This window comes from Delphinus delphis, chromosome 5 (genome assembly GCF_949987515.2).
Source record: "Delphinus delphis chromosome 5, mDelDel1.2, whole genome shotgun sequence".
NCBI classification, from domain to species: Eukaryota; Metazoa; Chordata; class Mammalia; order Artiodactyla; family Delphinidae; genus Delphinus; species Delphinus delphis.
This window is the reverse complement of record NC_082687.1, coordinates 69,026,985-69,045,467: the sequence shown is the minus strand read 5'-3', so window position 1 is coordinate 69,045,467 and position 18,483 is coordinate 69,026,985. Positions and strand designations below refer to the sequence as shown.

The window sequence follows — 18,483 nt, the reverse complement described above, 5'->3', positions numbered from 1 at the left end:
CATAAAAAAGAATGAAAGAATGCCACTTGCAGCAACATGGATGGACCAAGAGATTATCATACTAAGTAAAGTCAGACAGAGAAAGACAAATATGATATCACTTATATACGGAATCTTAAAAAAATGATACAAATGAACTTATATACAAAACAGAAATAGACTCACAGACATAGAAAACAAAATTATGGTTACAAAAGGGGAAAGGGGGGAAGGAATAAATTAGGAGTTTGGGATTAACATATACACACTACTATATTTAAAAAGATAACCAACAAGGACCTACTGTATAGCACAGGGAACTAAACTCATTATTTTGTAATAACCTATAATGGAAAAGAATCTGAAAATCTATATCTATATATATAACCGAATCATTCTGCTGTATACCTGAAACTAACACAACCCTGTAAATCAACTGTACTTCAATAAATTTTTTTTTTCTGTGGCCATGCTCTGTGGCTTGCAGGATCTTAGTTCCCTGACCAGGGATCGAACCCAGACCCCTGGTAACAACTGGACCACCAGGGAAATCCCTATACTTCAATCAATCAATCAGTCAATAGAAAAAAAGCAGGAAAAATAAAAATGGCTTCTCAGCAAAATTATGTGTGGGAAGAACAAGAAGAGGATTTCTATCTGGGGCAAATAATTTAATATAGTAGTCAACTAAGACAAAGCTGAACTATTTAAACTTTCCTTTACTTCTAATATCTCCATTCAAGGAGAATGGTCTCCAGGCAACATCCAAAAGACTCATCTTCCATGTGATAAAACTTATAAGTGCTTAATACATTGAAATGTTGAGTTGATGTCTGGTCTAAGATATGGGAGGGGTCAGTAAAAGATCACTGACCTTCTGCAGAGGAGTTAACATTTCTAGTTCCAGAGAAATTATAGTTCTAACTACTAAAAGAACTACAGATGTCATCACTAACACCGAGAAGGGGCTGGTTAGTCAGTTAACAAATATTTGATTGGTTGCTATATTCCTTGCTGAAAGAATTGAAAATACAGAGGTGAGGAAAACAGACAGGGTTCATGCCCTCATAGAGCTTTCATCCTACTGGGCTAGCCAAATATATATATAAACAAATAAGATTATCTCTGGTAATTAGGAGGGGAAAAAAATAGGATAATGTGATAGACAGATGACTGATGGGGGGGGTCATTTTAGCTAGGATGGTTAGGGCAGGCCTTTGACAAAGTGACACTTAAACTGAGACTTGAATGAGGGGAAGGAGGCAATTTTGTGACTCCATAGGAGGGTTCCAAACTGCAGAAGCAGCAAGTAGAAAGGTCCTAAGGCAGGAATGAGATTGGGGGATTTCAGGGACAGAAAGGCTACATGTTGGGAGCCCAATGAGTGATGAGAGAATAGGGGGAGATGCAAAGAGGTAGGACTAGATATTTAAAGGCTATGATGAGAAATCTTATTCTTGTTACAATGAGAAGCTGTTGTACAGTTTTAAAACAGGTGGTGACATGGTATGATTTACATTTTAGAAAGATCACTGTCTCACTGTGGGTAGAATAGACAATAAGTGAACAAGAGAGTAGTCTAAAAAAAAAAACAGATAGGAAACTGTTTTAAAAGTTGTTATGGATTGATTGTGTCCCCCTGTAAAATTCATATATTGAAATCCTAATCCCCAATATATCAGAACAAGATCTTATTTGGAGATAAGGTCTTTACAGAGGTAATCAACTTAAACTGAGGCCAGTATGGTGAGCCCTAATCCAATATGACTGGGTATCCTCATGAAAAGGGGAAACTTGGAGACAGCCATGCACACAAAGGGTGAAGATGAAGACAAAGATCAGAATTAGGCTTCTATAGGCCAAGAATGCCCAAGATTGCCAGCAAAACACCAGAATCCAAGCGAGAGGCATTCTCTCTCACAGCCCTCACAAGGAACCAACCATCCCAATACCTTGACCTTAGACTTCTAGCCTCCAGAACTGTAAGACAATAAACTTCTTGGCTTGTTGAAGCCACCCAATTTGTGGTGCCTTGTTATGGCTGCCCTAGGAAGCTAATACAATAATCCAGACCTGATATGATGGTGGTCTGGATTAGGATTATAGCATAAAGATGATGACAGGCAGTTGGGTTCAAGCTATATATATATATATATTTTTTTTTTTTTTTTTTTTTTTTTTTTTTTTGCCGTACGCAGGCCTCTCACTGTTGTGGCCTCTCCCGTTGCGGGGCACAGGCTCCAGACGCGCAGGCTCAGCAGCCATGGCTCACGGGCCCAGCCGCTCCGCGGCATGTGGGATCTTCCCGGACCGGGGCACGAACCCGTGTCCCCTGCATCGGCAGGCAGACTCTCAACCACTGTGCCACCAGGGAAGCCCCAAGCTATATTTTGAAAGAAGATCCTACAGAACTTACTGCTAGAGTAAAAGTGGGAGGAATTAAGGATGACTCCCAGGTTTGCATTAGCAAACCAATGGATAAGGATGCCTGTTACTAAGATGGGGAAAGTTTGTGAAGCATACAATTATTGGCTCAGTGGGAGAGAAGAGGAATCAAGTTTTGTTCTGGCCATGTAAAGTAGAATGTTTATTACACATTCAAATGGACACTTCATCTAAGCATTTAAATATGTTTGAGGTTGGTGGGTTGGGAGAAAATCTGGGCTGTGCTAGAGATATAAATTTGGAAGTTATGAATAAATATTTGATATTCATATCAATATTTGATATTCATATTTGTTCATATATAGACAAGCATTTGAAACCATGTGATTAGATGATTGTAGACAGATACGAAAGCCAAGAATTAGGTCCTTATCTGATCATGGGCTGCTATAACAAACTATCATAGACTGAGTGGCTTAAACAACAGTTATTTCTCATAGTTGTTGAGGCTCAAAATCAAAGATTAGGGCACTAGCATGGTCAGGGTCTGGTGAAGATCCCCTTCCTCGTTTACAGATGGTGGTCTTATTGTTGTATTGTTACATGGCAGAGGGAGAGAGGGTAAGCATTCTTTCTCTTCTTATACAGACACTCATCCCAACATGGGTTTCACCCTCATGACCTCATGACCTCTCAAGGGCCCCACCTCCTAATAGCACCTTATTAGGGGTTAGATTTTCAACATGTGGAAATTAGGGGGACACAACTGTGTAGTCCACAACACACCTGGAGAACTAAAACATTTAGTGGCCTAAAAGAGGAGAAGCTGCAAAAAAAGAAAGAGAAGGGTAGGTCAGTGACATAAGAATTTTTTTTTGTTATTTTAAAAGAAAAGTGAAGGAAGTATTTTAAGAAGGATGTAGTAATCAGATACTAGGGAGGGTTCCTGTGAATTAGAAACTGAAAATCCACCATTGGATTTGGCAAGATGGAAGTCACTAAAGACTTTGGTAAGTGTCATTTCTGTAGTGGCCTTGATGACAACCCAACTGGAGTGACCTGAGGGGCATACAGGAAGTGTAAAAGTGGAGACAGTGACTGTAGGAAACTCTTTTAGGAGTTTTACTGTGAGTACTAGCCAAAATGGGCCAAGAATTGAAGAGGGATGTGAAGTCAAGAGAAGGGGGTTTAAGTTGGTGACACTAAGGCATGTTTGCTGAAGGGAATGATCCAGCAAAAAGAGAGAAATTGACGAAAAATAGAAATGATGATTTTAAAATAAAGTCTTTGACGGAATAAAGACACAGACCTACTAGAGAATGGACTTGAGGATATGGGGAGGGGGAAGGGTAAGCTGGGACAAAGTGAGAGAGTGGCATGGACATATATACACTACCAAATGTAAAATAGATAGCTAGTGGGAAGCAGCCGCATAGCACAGGGAGATCAGCTTGGTGCTCTGTGACCACCTAGAGGGGTGGGATAGGGAGGGTGGGAGGGAGGGAGATGCAAGAGGGAAGAGATATGGGAACATATGTATATGTATAACTGATTCACTTTGTTATAAAGCAGAAACTAACACACCATTGTAAAGCAATTATACTCCAATAAAGATGTTAAAAAAAATAAATGCATCTAAAATAAAGTCTTTGAAAGATGAATGGACATGTGATTGTCCTTAAAAAGGAGCAAGGACACATCCTCCACCGTAACTCAAGGGAAAGGAGGGAACGTGGCCACAGATACAGGTAACTTGTTGGAATTAGGGGTGAGACAAGGTAAAACATATAATGATGTCTATTTTCTTCATAAAGAATGAGGTGAGACCAGAGAAGGGTGAAGGAGATTTGGGGAGACAGGAGAAGATGTCAAATAGTTGAGGATGGAAAAGTGGCTTTACTGTGAACATATACTGGATGGGTGCCATATTGTTAGATGCTCATTTGAGATTCATGATCATACATTTGACATGAGGTCAGTTAGCAGTCTGGGGTGTGATATTCGCCAGCGATGACCAGCCGTTCAGGCGTAGGTGCAGGGTACGTGGATAGTTGCAGGACAAGAAGAAACAAGTAAGTAACTACAAAGATTAGAAGGGGAAGAACTCCCAGTTTCTGTGAGCCCCCAAAACTATGGGAATTGGCCTAACGTTTAGGCCAACTGCTGGCTACATCCTAGACCCAGACATTTTTCCACTGGAGCAGTGAGGATGCAGAGAATGCCTCCCTAGGGGGCAGGGCAGTGGGGAGCATGGAGTCAGGTCAGGGTCACCACAATTGCTCACTCACCGGTGGTGCTGGAAAAAAGCACCCCAGGGGAGGTATGGATTCAAAATGGAGAATTCCTATTTTAGTGGACATTAGTACTTGATGGGAATGGATCAAATCTGTCAAGTCGACAGACCGGAAAGAAAACATTGCAAATGAATGGCATGGTTTATATGCACCTAGAAGATAAAGAAGTAACCATAAGAACACGACATGGGCTCAGTAGTAAAACGTCAGACCAAACCTCTCACTTCTTTTCCTGACTGTATTAAAAGACTGTTAGATCAGTACAGGTGGTAAGTCAATGGTTTTTTTCCGTGGAGAATGAGAAAGGGAGCTGTCCAGAAATAGGTGAAAAAGTTATTGAGTAATATTAAGGGTCCAATGGATGCTGAAAGTCAGGCATGACACTAATCTGCATCCTTGGGTAATGTTCTCCTCAGTTCGGAAGAGCATGAAAATAGGATAGAAAACGTGCTCTTCATATTGACTCTTAGTTGGAGGTCTGCGTGGTGTGTATGGCAGAAAGATCTAAGGGCGAAGAAGTTGAAGGTCCTGGTGAGAGGACTGAAGTGATGATCCCAGTGCACTAGGTTACCTGGGGAAAGAAACCAGATGAGGAGGAGACAGATGGGCTGAGACAATAGGAGGAGATGCGCAGACAAGCAAACACAAGTCTTGTTAGAGTGAAGAGCTGGTGTGGTAGAAATTAAGACATGGGTGACCTGGCAGGGTTAAGGGTTGTGATCATATAGTAAAAGGATAGTTTTTCATGCAAATTTCCTGGAGAGGAATCAGACACTTCTTATAATCACTAGTTGTGTGCCAACCTAGGAAGTTCATCCTTAAGTCTCTTGGAGGTGAAAGAAGGCAGGGAAATTGCTTGTTAAATTACCCCTGAAACTCAAGGTCTTTCTTCCTTAGAGCTGTGGAAGTTGAATTGTTACCATGGCATCTGGGACTTCATCTGATCAACTTAGTACCTCATGTCTTTAATTTTCCTTTGGGATTTTTAAATACCTCTCCATGCAGGAGCAAGACATGTCCTTTTTTCCCACGAATATAATTAAAAGAGACAGGCTTGCAAAGAACTACAGATGGGTCACACTGGCCCTTGCCAAAGTATGGAATCAGGATATGAAGTAAATCCCATTAATTGCAGCAATTGATGGATCCTACAGAGAGTAAGGCTTACGATTAGAGGTTCTCAATAGCTTTCAGGGCCACTGGAAAGATTGTAAAATAGAACCAAAGTTATTAGCACATATTCAAGCAAAGACTTGTTTGAAGTTGGGCAATTTTTAACTTCTTATGGATAGGCCAGGCCCCACTTGACAGTTCTGTGAAGTCTAATGTTCCATGAAATTTTACCAGGGCCTTTGATAGAATATCCATTTCCTTAATTATAAACACATTTCTTCTCTATTGCAAAGTTTCTCCTTAACTTCACAGATTTGTCAGTGAAAGACAAAACTTGGATACCACATATGGAAATGACAAAAGTGGTACATGAACTGGATGAATTAGCATATAAAGGGTGTTATTCCCTTAAAGAGCTGTTGGATTCATTTAGGTAATCGTCTTTTGATAAATGTACTCTTGCTAGTACAGTCTTCTGCTTATCATGGAGTTATAAATCAGAACTGGAAAAGACATCTGGAAACATCTGGCCCCTTCCAAAGCAATAACATTGCAATGTATTTCCTGACATACTACACAGACTCTTCCAATCATTTGGGGTCATTCTTACACATTAAAAGTTCTCAAGAGGAGGTTCTGGTTTGATTTTTTACATTATATTTCCCCCAAAAGAGCAATCATATAGCTAGATATACAGATTTCCATTTTATAATCACTTCTCTTATTCTAATTACTTGTTTAAATGTCTGTCTCCTCACTAGGTTAGCATTCCAAGAAAGTAAACATATATTCATTTCTTTAACTCCCATATGGAGATGAATATACGTTCTGGGACTCTATTCTGTAGAAACAAGAGTACCAATAGGTGAATAGCTTTGCATAAGAAGATGTATTGCAGTGTTGTTAAAGTGATAGCAAACTGGAACTAACGTGAATGTCCATCAACTGGGGAATAATAAAGTACGGTGAATCTCTATGATGGAATATCATTTAGCTTTGAAAAAGAATGAGCTAGAGCTACATCAATTGACTTGGAGGGGATGTCCATTATATACTGCTACATGAGAAAAGCAACTTACAAACAAAAGTATAGCGTGTGATTTCAAATTGTAAAAATAAATGACACCCTGTGAAAAATATGTGTTTATAGCTGTGGAGGAACAATCACTAGGGGTGACCTTGAGGATGATGAGAAAGTAAAGGAGAGAGAGTATGGAAGGAGATAAAAATTGAGCTAGCAAAATGAAAAAATATTCATGCCATAATGCTAAGGGAAAAGTCAGAATGCATGTTTTTTTTATTGTTGTTCTTTTATTTATTTTTGGCTGCGTTGGGCCTTCATTGCTGTGCGCAGGCTTTCTCTAGTTGCAGTGAGTGGGGGCTACTCTCCATTGTAGTGAGTGGGCTTCTCATTGTGGTGGCTTCTCTTGTTGTAGAGCGTGGGCTCTAGGCACACAGGCTTCAGTAGCTGTGGCTCGCGGGCTCTAGAGCACAGGCTCAGTAGTGGCGCATGGACTTAGTTGCTCCGCTGCATGTGGGATCTTCCCGGACCAGGGCTCGAACCCATGTCCCCTGCATTGGCAGGCGGATTCTTAACCACTGTGCCTCCAGGGAAGTCCCTGAATGCATGTGTTTAGTAATGATATTTTAAAAAGAAAAATTTACCTTTATTGATGTCTTACTGATTGGTATCAGGCATGGTTCTTAAGGTTTTACATAGGCTATCTCACTTGATGCCTGCACCAACCCTGTGAGGTAGGGACTGTTATTTCCCTCATTTCATATATGAGGAAACTTGGCCCAGAGAAGTTCATAAATTGACACAGTAAGTGGCAAAGCTGAGAGAAAATAATAATAGACAAAGAGGCAAAAAAATGAAATTGCATTTTTTTCTACAAATTAACCTGGTAAAATGAAAATAATCAATTTAATGAGGTGATAGAACTGTGAGTTATTTGTGTTAAATTTTTGCTATTATTTATTATTACTTTAAAATAAAGTAAAATTATTAAAAATAAAAAGAAGAAAATGGGAAGTATGGTGGTTTTTCAAACATGTCCTCAAATACTTTGCCACTCCTCTCGCCGAGAGAAGAGTTCTATGTTTCTTCCCTTTGAATCTGGGTGGGGCTGTGACAGCTCTGACCAACTCCATAGTGTAAGTAATGTTGTGCGTCTCTGGAGGCTGGATCCAAAAAGGCTTCCTCCTGGCTCCCTTTTTGGGACTCTCACTTTGGGGGATGCTAGCTACCAAGCTGTGAGTCTCACTTGGAGAGAAACAAATGCCCCTGCCAACAGGCAGCATTCACTGCCAGCCTTCAGGTAGTGCCAGCCCCTAGAACCTTAGTACCTTCCAGCAGAGTCCCCAGACGTTGCTGAGCAGAGACAAACCACAAGCTATTTCCTGTCTAGATGTCTAATCTCCAGAATCTTCCATGGGCATGAAAAATGGTTGTTGTTTGTTGTTGTTATTTTGTTATTGTTTGGTTAGGAGTCTTTTTTTTTTTTTTGCTCCTAAATTATACAACAACAGTCGAAATAGATGAGGACCTTCTGCAGTGATGTTTGTCAACTTGGGGTAGGTTTCCCCTTGGTCTTATTTTTCTGCTCCCTTTAGGTATTTTGCGATGATTAATTTTATGTGCCAAGTGGTTGGACCATGGTACCCCAATATTTGGCCAAACATTTTTCTGGATGTTTCTGTGAAGGTGTTTTTTGGGAAGAGATTAGCATTCAAAATGGTAGACTATTAGTAAAGCAGGTTACCCTCCATAATGTGGGTGGGCCTTACCCAATCAGTTGTAGACTTTCATAGAGCAAAGACTGATCTCCCCAGAGCAAGAAGGAGTTCTGCCAGCATGCTGCCTTTGGACTTGAACTGCAGCTCTTCCCTGAGTCTCCAGCCTGCCTGCCACCCCATCAGACTTTAGACTCACCAAGCCTCCAGGAACGCTTGCCAATTCCTGGAAAACTCTTTCTCTCTCTCTCATTGGTCTGCTTCTCTGGACAGCCCTGACTAACACACATATTATACTTTTCACTCTACTTCCCAAACTCCTCACCAATTCCTCCAGCATCCTAACCTCACTGTAGTATCTATGTAACTCAGCTCTGTTTAACTTCATATGCATTTGATGTATTTAAGAGGGCTAGAAAAGAGACTAAAGCTGGCTAGAGAGTCAATCTTCTAAACTTCTTCCTCTTCCTCCCTCCTTAGGACATAAATCATAAGCAATATACATCTGTTGCCAATAAATGAGCAGCACCTATATAGGATGATAACACCAAGGGTAGAAAAATCTAAGCAGGTAAGGACCTGGGAAGGAGATCAACTGTGGATTTTACACTGAGTTACAGAATGGCATATGGGCACATACGCTGAGAAAACCATAATTCAAAAAGAGTCATGTACCAAAATGTTCATTGCAGCTCTATTTACAATAGCCCGGAGATGGAAGCAACCTAAGTGTCCATCGACAGATGACTGGATAAAGAAGATGTGGCACATATATACAATGGAATATTACTCAGCCATAAAAAGAAACGAAATTGAGCTATTTGTAGTGAGGTGGATGGACCTAGAGTCTGTCATACAGAGTGAAGTAAGTCAGAAAGAGAAAAACAAATACCGTATGCCAACACATATATATGGAAACTAAGGGAAAAAAAAAGTTCATGAAGAACCTAGGGACAAGTCAGGAATAAAGACACAGACCTCCTAGAGAATGGACCTGAGGATACGGGGAGGGCAAAGGGTAAGTTGTGACAAAGTGAGAGAGAGGCATGGACATATATACACTACCAAACGTAAGGTAGATAGCTAGTGGGAAGCAGCTGCATAGCACAGGGAGATCAGCTCGGTGCTTTGTGACCACCTAGATGGGTGGGATAGGGAGGATGGGAGGGAGGGAGACGCAAGAGGGAAGAGATATGGGAACATATGTATATGTATAACTGATTCACTTTGTTATAAAGCAGAAACTAACACACCATTGTAGAGCAATTATACTCCAATAAAGAGGTTAAAAAAAAAAATACCCAAGTGACAAAATGATCAGGCAAAGTAAAAGAAAAGGTGCAGCTTACCCCTCGAAGCAGTGGGCGACTGTCAGAACCCACTTCTTGGCAATGAGGACACAGCCACAAATGTGACCACTGGGTTCACTCTGCAGGGAACACTGCCAGGGCCACCTTCCTGGGCGACTCGTCCGACCCCCAAGGATCCTCTTGTTCATTCGGGCAGCAGGGCGGCGCCCACAGTCTACCAAGGAGCAGGAAACAGTATGTGACTCACTACCAAAACCAGCTAGATGCTTGCATCTTTGCTGTCACGTACAAGTGATCATTTTTTCCCTTGAGCCAATCCAGTTAAATTAAGTTCATATCCCATTGTTACACCGCTAATTCGCTCACCTTGTTTAGTACATAGAAGAGAAATCTTACTTCTGCTGTGACAGGACTGCCTAGATTTGGAAACATAAAATGGCATAATATTCAGTTACATATTTATCGTTCACTTCAAACACTTTACCAGTGAAAGGCAAGAAATAGCTTATACTTAAGTCAGGAATTCTCAAGGCAGGGCTGTGGTCAGATATCACCTTAGAGGTGGAGGTATATGAAGGATGTACTTTTTTTAAGTGTATTTAATATCATCATTATACACTTTCACATTTGTGGGAAGAGAAACTATTGTTAGCAAAGGTCCCCACATCATCTTGGCTGGTGGCACCACCCATAATACTGACTCAATGATTTTCAAAGGAGGGAGAGGAAAAGGAAAGGCATTAGTCTGCTTCCCAGAATGTATGGTGAGGAGGGAGCATATCAGAGTTTTATGCTTATGGAGAGGACATGTATGGCCAAAAGAAGCTGAGAAATAGCTTGAGAGAAAAAAAATATTGCTTCAGAAAGTTAGAGAACAGAGAAAGGAATTGAATATTAGACTAGAAAAGAATCTTGAGACTTTTATTATCTTTTTTTTAAGTTGAAATATAGTTGATTTACAATATTGTGTTAGTTTCAGGTATACACATAGTGATTCAGTTTTTTTCTGATTATATTCCATTATAGGTTATTATAAGATATTGAATATAATTTCCCATACTATACAGTAAATCTTTATTGCTTATCTGTTTTATGTATACTAGCCTGTATCTGTTAATCCCATACTCCTAATTTGTCCCTCCCTCCATCCGTTTCCCCTTTGGTAACCATATATTTGTTTTCTATGTTACTGAGACTTTCAATGTTAAACTGTGTATCTATGATTAGCTGACAGGAAGAAGGGGATTAAATTCATCCCATGTAACTCTAGATGGCAGGATCAGAATCAGTAGGGAGAACTTATAGAAAGAGTGCATTCAGGAAAGGAAGAACTTTCTAAAAATTAGAGTTTAGCTTTGAAGGCAAGAACATGGTTTAAGCATCTATCAATGTGGCTGCACAAGAGAATTCAGCTGAGGGTACACTAAGTTTTAACCACAAAGTCTCTTCCAAGCATTTATTCACAATGCAAATTTAAAAGAAAAAAACCATGTTGGGACTGTCAAAAATACTATGACATGCTTAGAATCCTAGATATGTCAGAAGAAAGAAAAACAACCCTATGTCATTTCCACATTCCTTTTTGAAGATCTACTGTATTTTCATTTCTTGCTAAATTTGCATGGGGATATGTGTATACAATAAATTATATAATACAGAAAAAGCACATTTGTGTTTTGCCTTCTCACAACCTGAAGTCGTATCTCCTCCTCACTCTCTATTTCGTTATCCTTAGTTTGTTTGTAACACTTCCAAATATCTGAAATTCATTTTGTTTATTACTAGCTTAGAGTCTCTCTGTCCACCTCTACAATGTATGTTTCCTGAGACCACGGTCCTTGGCCTCCTCATCCACTTCTACATCCCTGCAGAGCTTAACAATGAACCCAGCATAGAAGAGATACAAATAATTAGTTGTTATTTGTTAGATCTTAAAGTCATAGCTTTTAGGAATAGGAAAAGACCAAAGACTATGTGTCTCAACTCTTATTTTAAAGGAAATTGTGGTTTATAGGATCACACATCTAGTTAGCAAGCCAGGACTAGAACAGGTCCACCAACTCCCAACTTAGAATGAGTTTATCTAACTATCTATCTATCTATCTATCTATCTGACCTGAAAGGGATTCTCTGGCAGTCCCGGTTTGGGGAAACAAATCACTGTTGAAAGACTCAGGTCATTGGAGGAAGTGCTTCAGTTGACAACTATTCAGAAATTTGGTTGCAAGTTTGGTCTATGGGGAAAATGTCAAGACATTCTGAAGAGAAATGGCCCACCTTTAGTTTTACTCTTTAGAATTCTTATGTACTGATTTCTCTAACATTTGTTAAAAGCTTTGGAGTCAGATAAACTTGGTTTGAGTTCAGAGACTATCACTTATCATCTGTGAGCTGTGAATTTTGAGCAAGTTATTTAAATACTCTATAGCTATGTCCCTATAATGTAACAAGCACTAAATGAGTGTTAATTCCCTCAATTTACCTTTCTCCTGCACCCCTACCCAAGATGAGGGAGGCAATGTTGCCATGATTTTTTAGGGGAAATTTTTCAGAAGTGTATTTTCAAGGTTACTTGATTATAATTTTATTTTGTGTCTGTTTTTTCCTCAGGCTCTCCAAGTTTTATCAGTTGCCATTATTTCAATTTCTTCTGTTAACTAGTCCCATGTAACATCTGTAGAAAGTGTAGATATTAAGAATTTATTTTTAATAGGATGTGAAAAAAACTCCAAGATTAGAACCCAAGCTCCTCCTCCTTAACCACGATAGTTTCTGCAATCATCATTAAAGAAAAATGTAATTAGCCAAGAGAAAAAGATCTATGTCTACAAAGAAGAAAAAAAGCCAAATGATGTCGAAATATAAAGGCCCATAGCTATTCTATGGAAGCTCTTTTTTGACGTGACAAACGTGGATTATCTTAAATTAGAAACAGAAGGGCCCTGATGATGGATGTTTGCTCCATAATCCACTCTACACAGCTCTAGTGATGGGTGTCTTACCCTTTTACCAGTAGTTCATGCAAAGTGGTCCCATTAAGGCTTTCCCAGTCGGAGTGCAATGTCAGCCACTGCTGGTCTCGCTCCTGTTCCTGTATCACTTTGGTCACAGATGGTTCTCTGATAGAAGGGCAAATACCAGATAAATATTCAAAGTACAATGACCTTTGACCAGGCGATATCATTATTTAGCACTTACTCTCTTATAAAAAGAAGCATTAAATTATCAGCCAATATTTCAAGAGGGGGATTAGTATTGGAAGAAGTTTGGCATGTAATGTGATCAGCAAGAGGGGAAGTTACTAAAAGTATCCTGAAGCAACAAACGTCCACACTGTTACAGCTATTTTAGTCATTTTCTCTGCTGACATGTATTTGAACTTTGTGAGGTGTCGGAATTCTAACATATACGATGTAGAAGTTCCAATACCTAAAAAACAAGAGCAACTTTAGGCAGGGATCAAAAGTAAAATAAAATTTATCTGCCTGGAGTATTTTTTCCTTCACTTTTCTTGCCCAATGTATTCCTGCAATAAAGCGATACCTTAAAATAAATAATAAGTAAAGAGAATCAATGGCCATGTAGTGCCTGTTCAGACAGTATAAAACTGTAAGCGGAATTTTTTCAACATACTGCAGAATCTTTATGCACTAAAAATTAGGAAGGTCTCTAGAAAGTAGAGACGGGAGTTAGACAACATCATTTTGCTGTTTACCCATATTCTCACTCAAACTCTACCAGTACTTTCCTATCGATGTGTCATTCAATCATCAAATAAATATGCTTGTACCCAAGATGTAACCAAGATTTAAAACCTTAGGTTTCAAAAGTGTTTGCGTTTTTGTGTAAAATAGCCTATTCCTCATGAAATAACTGGTTTACTTAGGCAATCCATATTTGAAGAAAATCTTTTGGATTTTTATCACCTGATGCTATTAAGGGTAGCAGAGGTAGAGGAATTCATTTTAGATAGGAGGAACGAGGGCTCCTTCTGAATCTGGAAGTAGGAGAGAAGGAAGCAGGTACTTAGTTGGATTTGGAGATGGGGAGAGAATTCAAGAGAATTCATCAAGAGAATTCAAATCAGACAATCCGATAGTCTTTTCTTTTCAAGTACGAGGGGGGCTCCTCGAATGAAGGTGGCAGGGTGGTGGCAGGGGTGCATGATGGTTAGGAAAGTGATGTGTATATGAAATTGTTCCCTGGTGGAAGTATTTGGAGAAACACATCAAAGATAACTTCAAAAGAATGGCAGGCAGTGCTAAGGATTCAAATGAACCTGGAAATCTTGAAGTTGTAGTAGCATCAAGTCTGTGAGCTTAGTGACTTTCGTTTTTTGATAATGGAATGCCAATTTTTTGTAAAAAGGGGGGGCACAGGAAGGGAAGAAAAGTTAGCTTCAGTGGCATTGAAAGAAAAATGATCACTTCCCCTGGTCATCGATTATTTTAAAACTACTGTCATTACAGAATAGAAAACAAAAGAAACAAAAACCTCCCCAAATCCAGTTATTTTAAAAAGAATAAAACCCTCTAAAGAGAAGACTTGAGGATTGAATAAGAACCAAAGATTAAAAACAAAACAGAGTCCTTAATCATGGATGAATTCTAATCATTTGATTTAAAAACAAATGGCATAAACCCTGCCCACGCTTTAAGAAGCATCGCACAAGCTTTAATTTATTTAGATACTTGAATGAACTGTTTTATATTTGAAGATGTCACAAAACCTACTGCAAAATGAGAATTCTTTCCTGCACCAAAATGAGGCTCTGGCTTTAATCCCAGAAGTGCTGTATGCAGAGGCACAGTGGGATGGAAAATACAAAAATCAGAGACCACACACACCACTCATGGTGCTTCTCTTGATACCTGCATCCTGAGAATTCCTTTCTGCAGCAGAACAATCTGTGGCCTCCTAAATCCAGGCATTTTACTCGCAAAAAGCCAAAGGAAGATCAGCTTCAGATTTGTTATTTAATGAAATCATTCTTTAGGCAGATATTTACAGGGCAACAGGGACTTGCATGGGGACAAGTCAGCACAGGATTTGCACTGATGCTAGATAGGAAAATCATTGCAAAGGACGCTTCAGTCTTTCAACTCCCGAGGTCCCTTCAGTCACCTCAAGGGATGTTTTTGCATTTCATTCATTAACCTCCAACAAGAAAGGCAATTTAGCCTGAATCTCTCAGTTACACCAAGTGGAAAATCTAAGAAATTCATCATCAACAAGAAGGGAGAATCATTACAAAAGTTAGTTTCCCATGAAATTCTTAAACCCTAGCATGCTTCTCATGCACAAAAATAAATCTTTCAGCCCTAGAAATGTCATCTTATGGCCCATTAAAAAAATATCAGCGAATCCATATGTCGGCTTCTGCCATTATACAGAATCTGAGCATCTGTGTGGTTTCAACTTTTATTTTTTTCTTTAAATAATTTTTAAAATCATGAAAGTAATACTTATACATGGAAAAAACCCAAACATTATAAATGAAAAAATGTCCTTCCCATCCAAGATGTATAAAAACCATCACTGTAAATAGCATTTGAGTATTCCTGCCAAGCTTTTTCTGTAGTCCTTGTACGTACACCCCTCTTTTTTTAGTCTATACACGTTGTTCTGGGTGGTGTTGATGATGCTTTCGTTTAATGATTTATCTTGGAAGTTTTTGCATAATAATAGCTAGATAATAATAATAACAATGATATTATTAACTAATAACTGTTTTCTGTAGGGCAAGCACTAAGAGATTAGTAATTTGTTTTATATTATTTAATCCTCTCAACAACTTTGTGAAGTATGCTTTATTATTATTCCCCATTTTGGAGATGAAAAAATTGAGGCAACGCGAGAATAAGTAATTTTCCCGAGGTCACACAGCTCTGGTATTGAGTCCCTTTGGTCTGACATCAGAGCACCACTTCTAACACTATGAACACTATGCAGCCCTCCTCTATTAAGGGGACACACCGTGTTCTTTCCATAGCTGCAAAGTGTTCCATTATATGGATGTACATTTACTTTACCAATCCACTATTGAGGCTGTTTCCAATTTCTGGCTATAACAAAAAAGCAGCTGTTAATACTCTTGACCATTCACCTTTGCTTACATGCACACATGTGACTTGAGGATGAATTCCTAGAAATAAAATTATTGAATCAAAATGTAAATTTTTTATGAATTTCCCCTTCAAAGAGTAATGTCAATTTACAAACTTATCAAGAGTAGGTTTGTCTATACTTTTTAATTTTTGTAACTACGTACATAATGTAAGTCATGCTATTAAAACATATCTGGAACTTAACTGCTCAAATTTTGTTTAACAGTTGGTGATGCATTGACTTATCTTTTTCCATATTATATCAAGAGACCAATCCTGTTGGGTAGAGAGCAAAAGAGCAAAAAAGCATCTTGCTAGTGATGAAGTATCAAAGTATCACTGTATCCTAAGGGAGTCTGAGCAGGGAATGCAGTCAGACCCAAAGGCTTCTAGAGCAGCTATGAAATCATATACAGAGAAGGAAATTTAAGCAACAATCTACTCCAGTGCCCTCTTCTGACAGTGCGAGAAAACTAAGACATAGACCCAATCCCAAACATTTGAGGAGCCCAGAGCGAGAGTATAAATGGAGGCCCATATACTATATGTCTACATATTTAGATATTATAAATCAAGTTAACAAGCTGTTAAAGAAAACATATTCTATCTTCCCATCTTGATCAATATATCTTTTAGGTTCAAATATAGAATTCTTGGACTCCTTGGAACAGTGGTTTTCAAACTTTAGCATTCATTAGAATCAACTGGAGGACCAGTTACAACAAAGATTGTTGGCCCCATACCCAGATTTCCAGGTTTGATAAGTCTGAGATGGGGCCCCCAGTTTGCCTATCTAACAAGATGCCAGGTGATACAGATGCTGTGGTCTGGGACCACACTTTGAAAACAGTTCACCAGGCTCCAGGTGGGCATACCTCTGGTGGGCAGACTCTTTGCCCCATGAGGTGAGGCACAGCTAAGAAGAAAGACCAGAGTGGTCCCTCTAAGTCAGGGTTTCTCACCTTTGGCACTACTGACATTTTATGCCAGATAATTATTTGCTATGCGGGGCTGTCCTGGGCACTGTAGGATGTTCAGCATCACCCCTGGCTCCCACACACAAAATACTAGTATCACCACACCACTCCTGGACTGACAATCAAAAAGGTCTTCAGACATTTCCTAAAGTCCCCTCGGGGCAAAGTCACCGCTGGTTGAGTTCTGGGGTCCAGGGCAAGGCCCCTCTGCTCTGGGTCTAAAAGCAGTACTGCACAAAGAAGCAAGAGAATTTCGCTCCAATCTGCTTCCTGAAATGTGTGGCCGTAAGACACATATAAAAAATGTATAATTCCCCCATACCCACTGAAATGAGAAAACAGAACATATCTAGAATTCTGAAACATCCTGATATTTTGAAAGGCAGTCTATATTTTAAGGCTTAGGTGAACAATCAGATCTCTAGACAACTTGGCTTATTCTTGTCTCACTCTCAGGTCACTTGGTGTTGAGTAACGAGGCATTCCATGCTTGTATTATAATTACGTAGGGGCTGCTTACCTAAAAAATGAAAGGCAGCACAAATCCCACAAAGCAAAGGGCTTCTTTACTTTTGTCAGCAAGACAGTAGTGCAGGACTTACCTAGACATGCCACACATTCCAGTGGAAGGACCAGGTCTTATTCTATGGCATCTATTGCTTGGGAAAGTCATGAGTCCTCAACCTCAGTACCGATGGTTAGTCTTGAAATACAAATGCCTTGTGTAGTGGATAAATTACTTGCAATTCTAAATATCCTCCTCAGAACCTGGAACCTTTCTGTTAAACATTTCGTATCTGATTTCAAAAATCTTATCTTAAACCCTGTCATGTTATTGTCTCTGTTTGGTTCCTATAGTTTAGACATGTTAATATTAAAAGCTAGTTAAATGATTTTGCCAGGTAGAAGGAAGACCTAGAAATATTGACAGAAAGGCATCATAGGTTGCAAACAAACACAAGTGAACATGACCATAGAATCGTTTGTCTGGTTAGATAGCTCAGCTTACACTTTATACAGCAAAACTCCCGTCAATAGAAATGTTTCAAAGAAAAGCATAAAGTCTGAGCTTATTTTTCCAGTAAAATAAGTATTTAAAAATATTTTTTATTGTAATCTTAACTGAAAATATATAATTTTATCCATTTATCTACCTCAAAGGTAGAGTATAATAACTGTATTAGGCCATGATTTACAGGTACAAGTGACAAAAACTATCTCAAAGAAAAGAGAAGCTATAGATTATAAAATTAAATTATAGACTATTCATATTTCATAAAAAAATCAATGACATAATCCATTTCTAACATACAATAAATTGAAGACTATAGCTATTAAATATATATTCTCATTCTCATATAAATTAGAAAATAAAACTAGTAAAGCACTATTTAAAATAAACATTTCATTAAAGATATAAAAAAATTAATCAATCATAAAATTAAAATGTCATTTGATCATTTACAAGATTTCAATCTTATATTGTAAAACAAACTCAATAAATGGTGTTAGGTTGTAAGTATATTTTTGAGCAGTAAGTGTATACCTCTTTCAGAATCTACAGTAGTCCAAGTATTTCCTT

The 18,483-nt window shown here is 38.8% G+C and overlaps 1 protein-coding gene across 1 annotated transcript in view; it reads right to left on the bottom strand.

Annotated features, from left to right (window-relative positions):
* The window catches only part of CORIN (corin, serine peptidase), a 247,920-nt gene that overhangs the window by 28,811 nt on the left and 200,626 nt on the right, over positions 1 to 18,483 (bottom strand). Inside the window, exons 17-19 of the mRNA XM_069540711.1 lie at positions 12,820 to 12,936; positions 10,184 to 10,233; positions 9,857 to 10,031 (exon numbers count right to left, since the gene is read on the bottom strand). Of these exons, the coding sequence (XP_069396812.1) occupies positions 9,857 to 10,031; positions 10,184 to 10,233; positions 12,820 to 12,936 (342 nt within the window). The remainder of the gene's footprint in view (positions 1 to 9,856; positions 10,032 to 10,183; positions 10,234 to 12,819; positions 12,937 to 18,483) is intronic.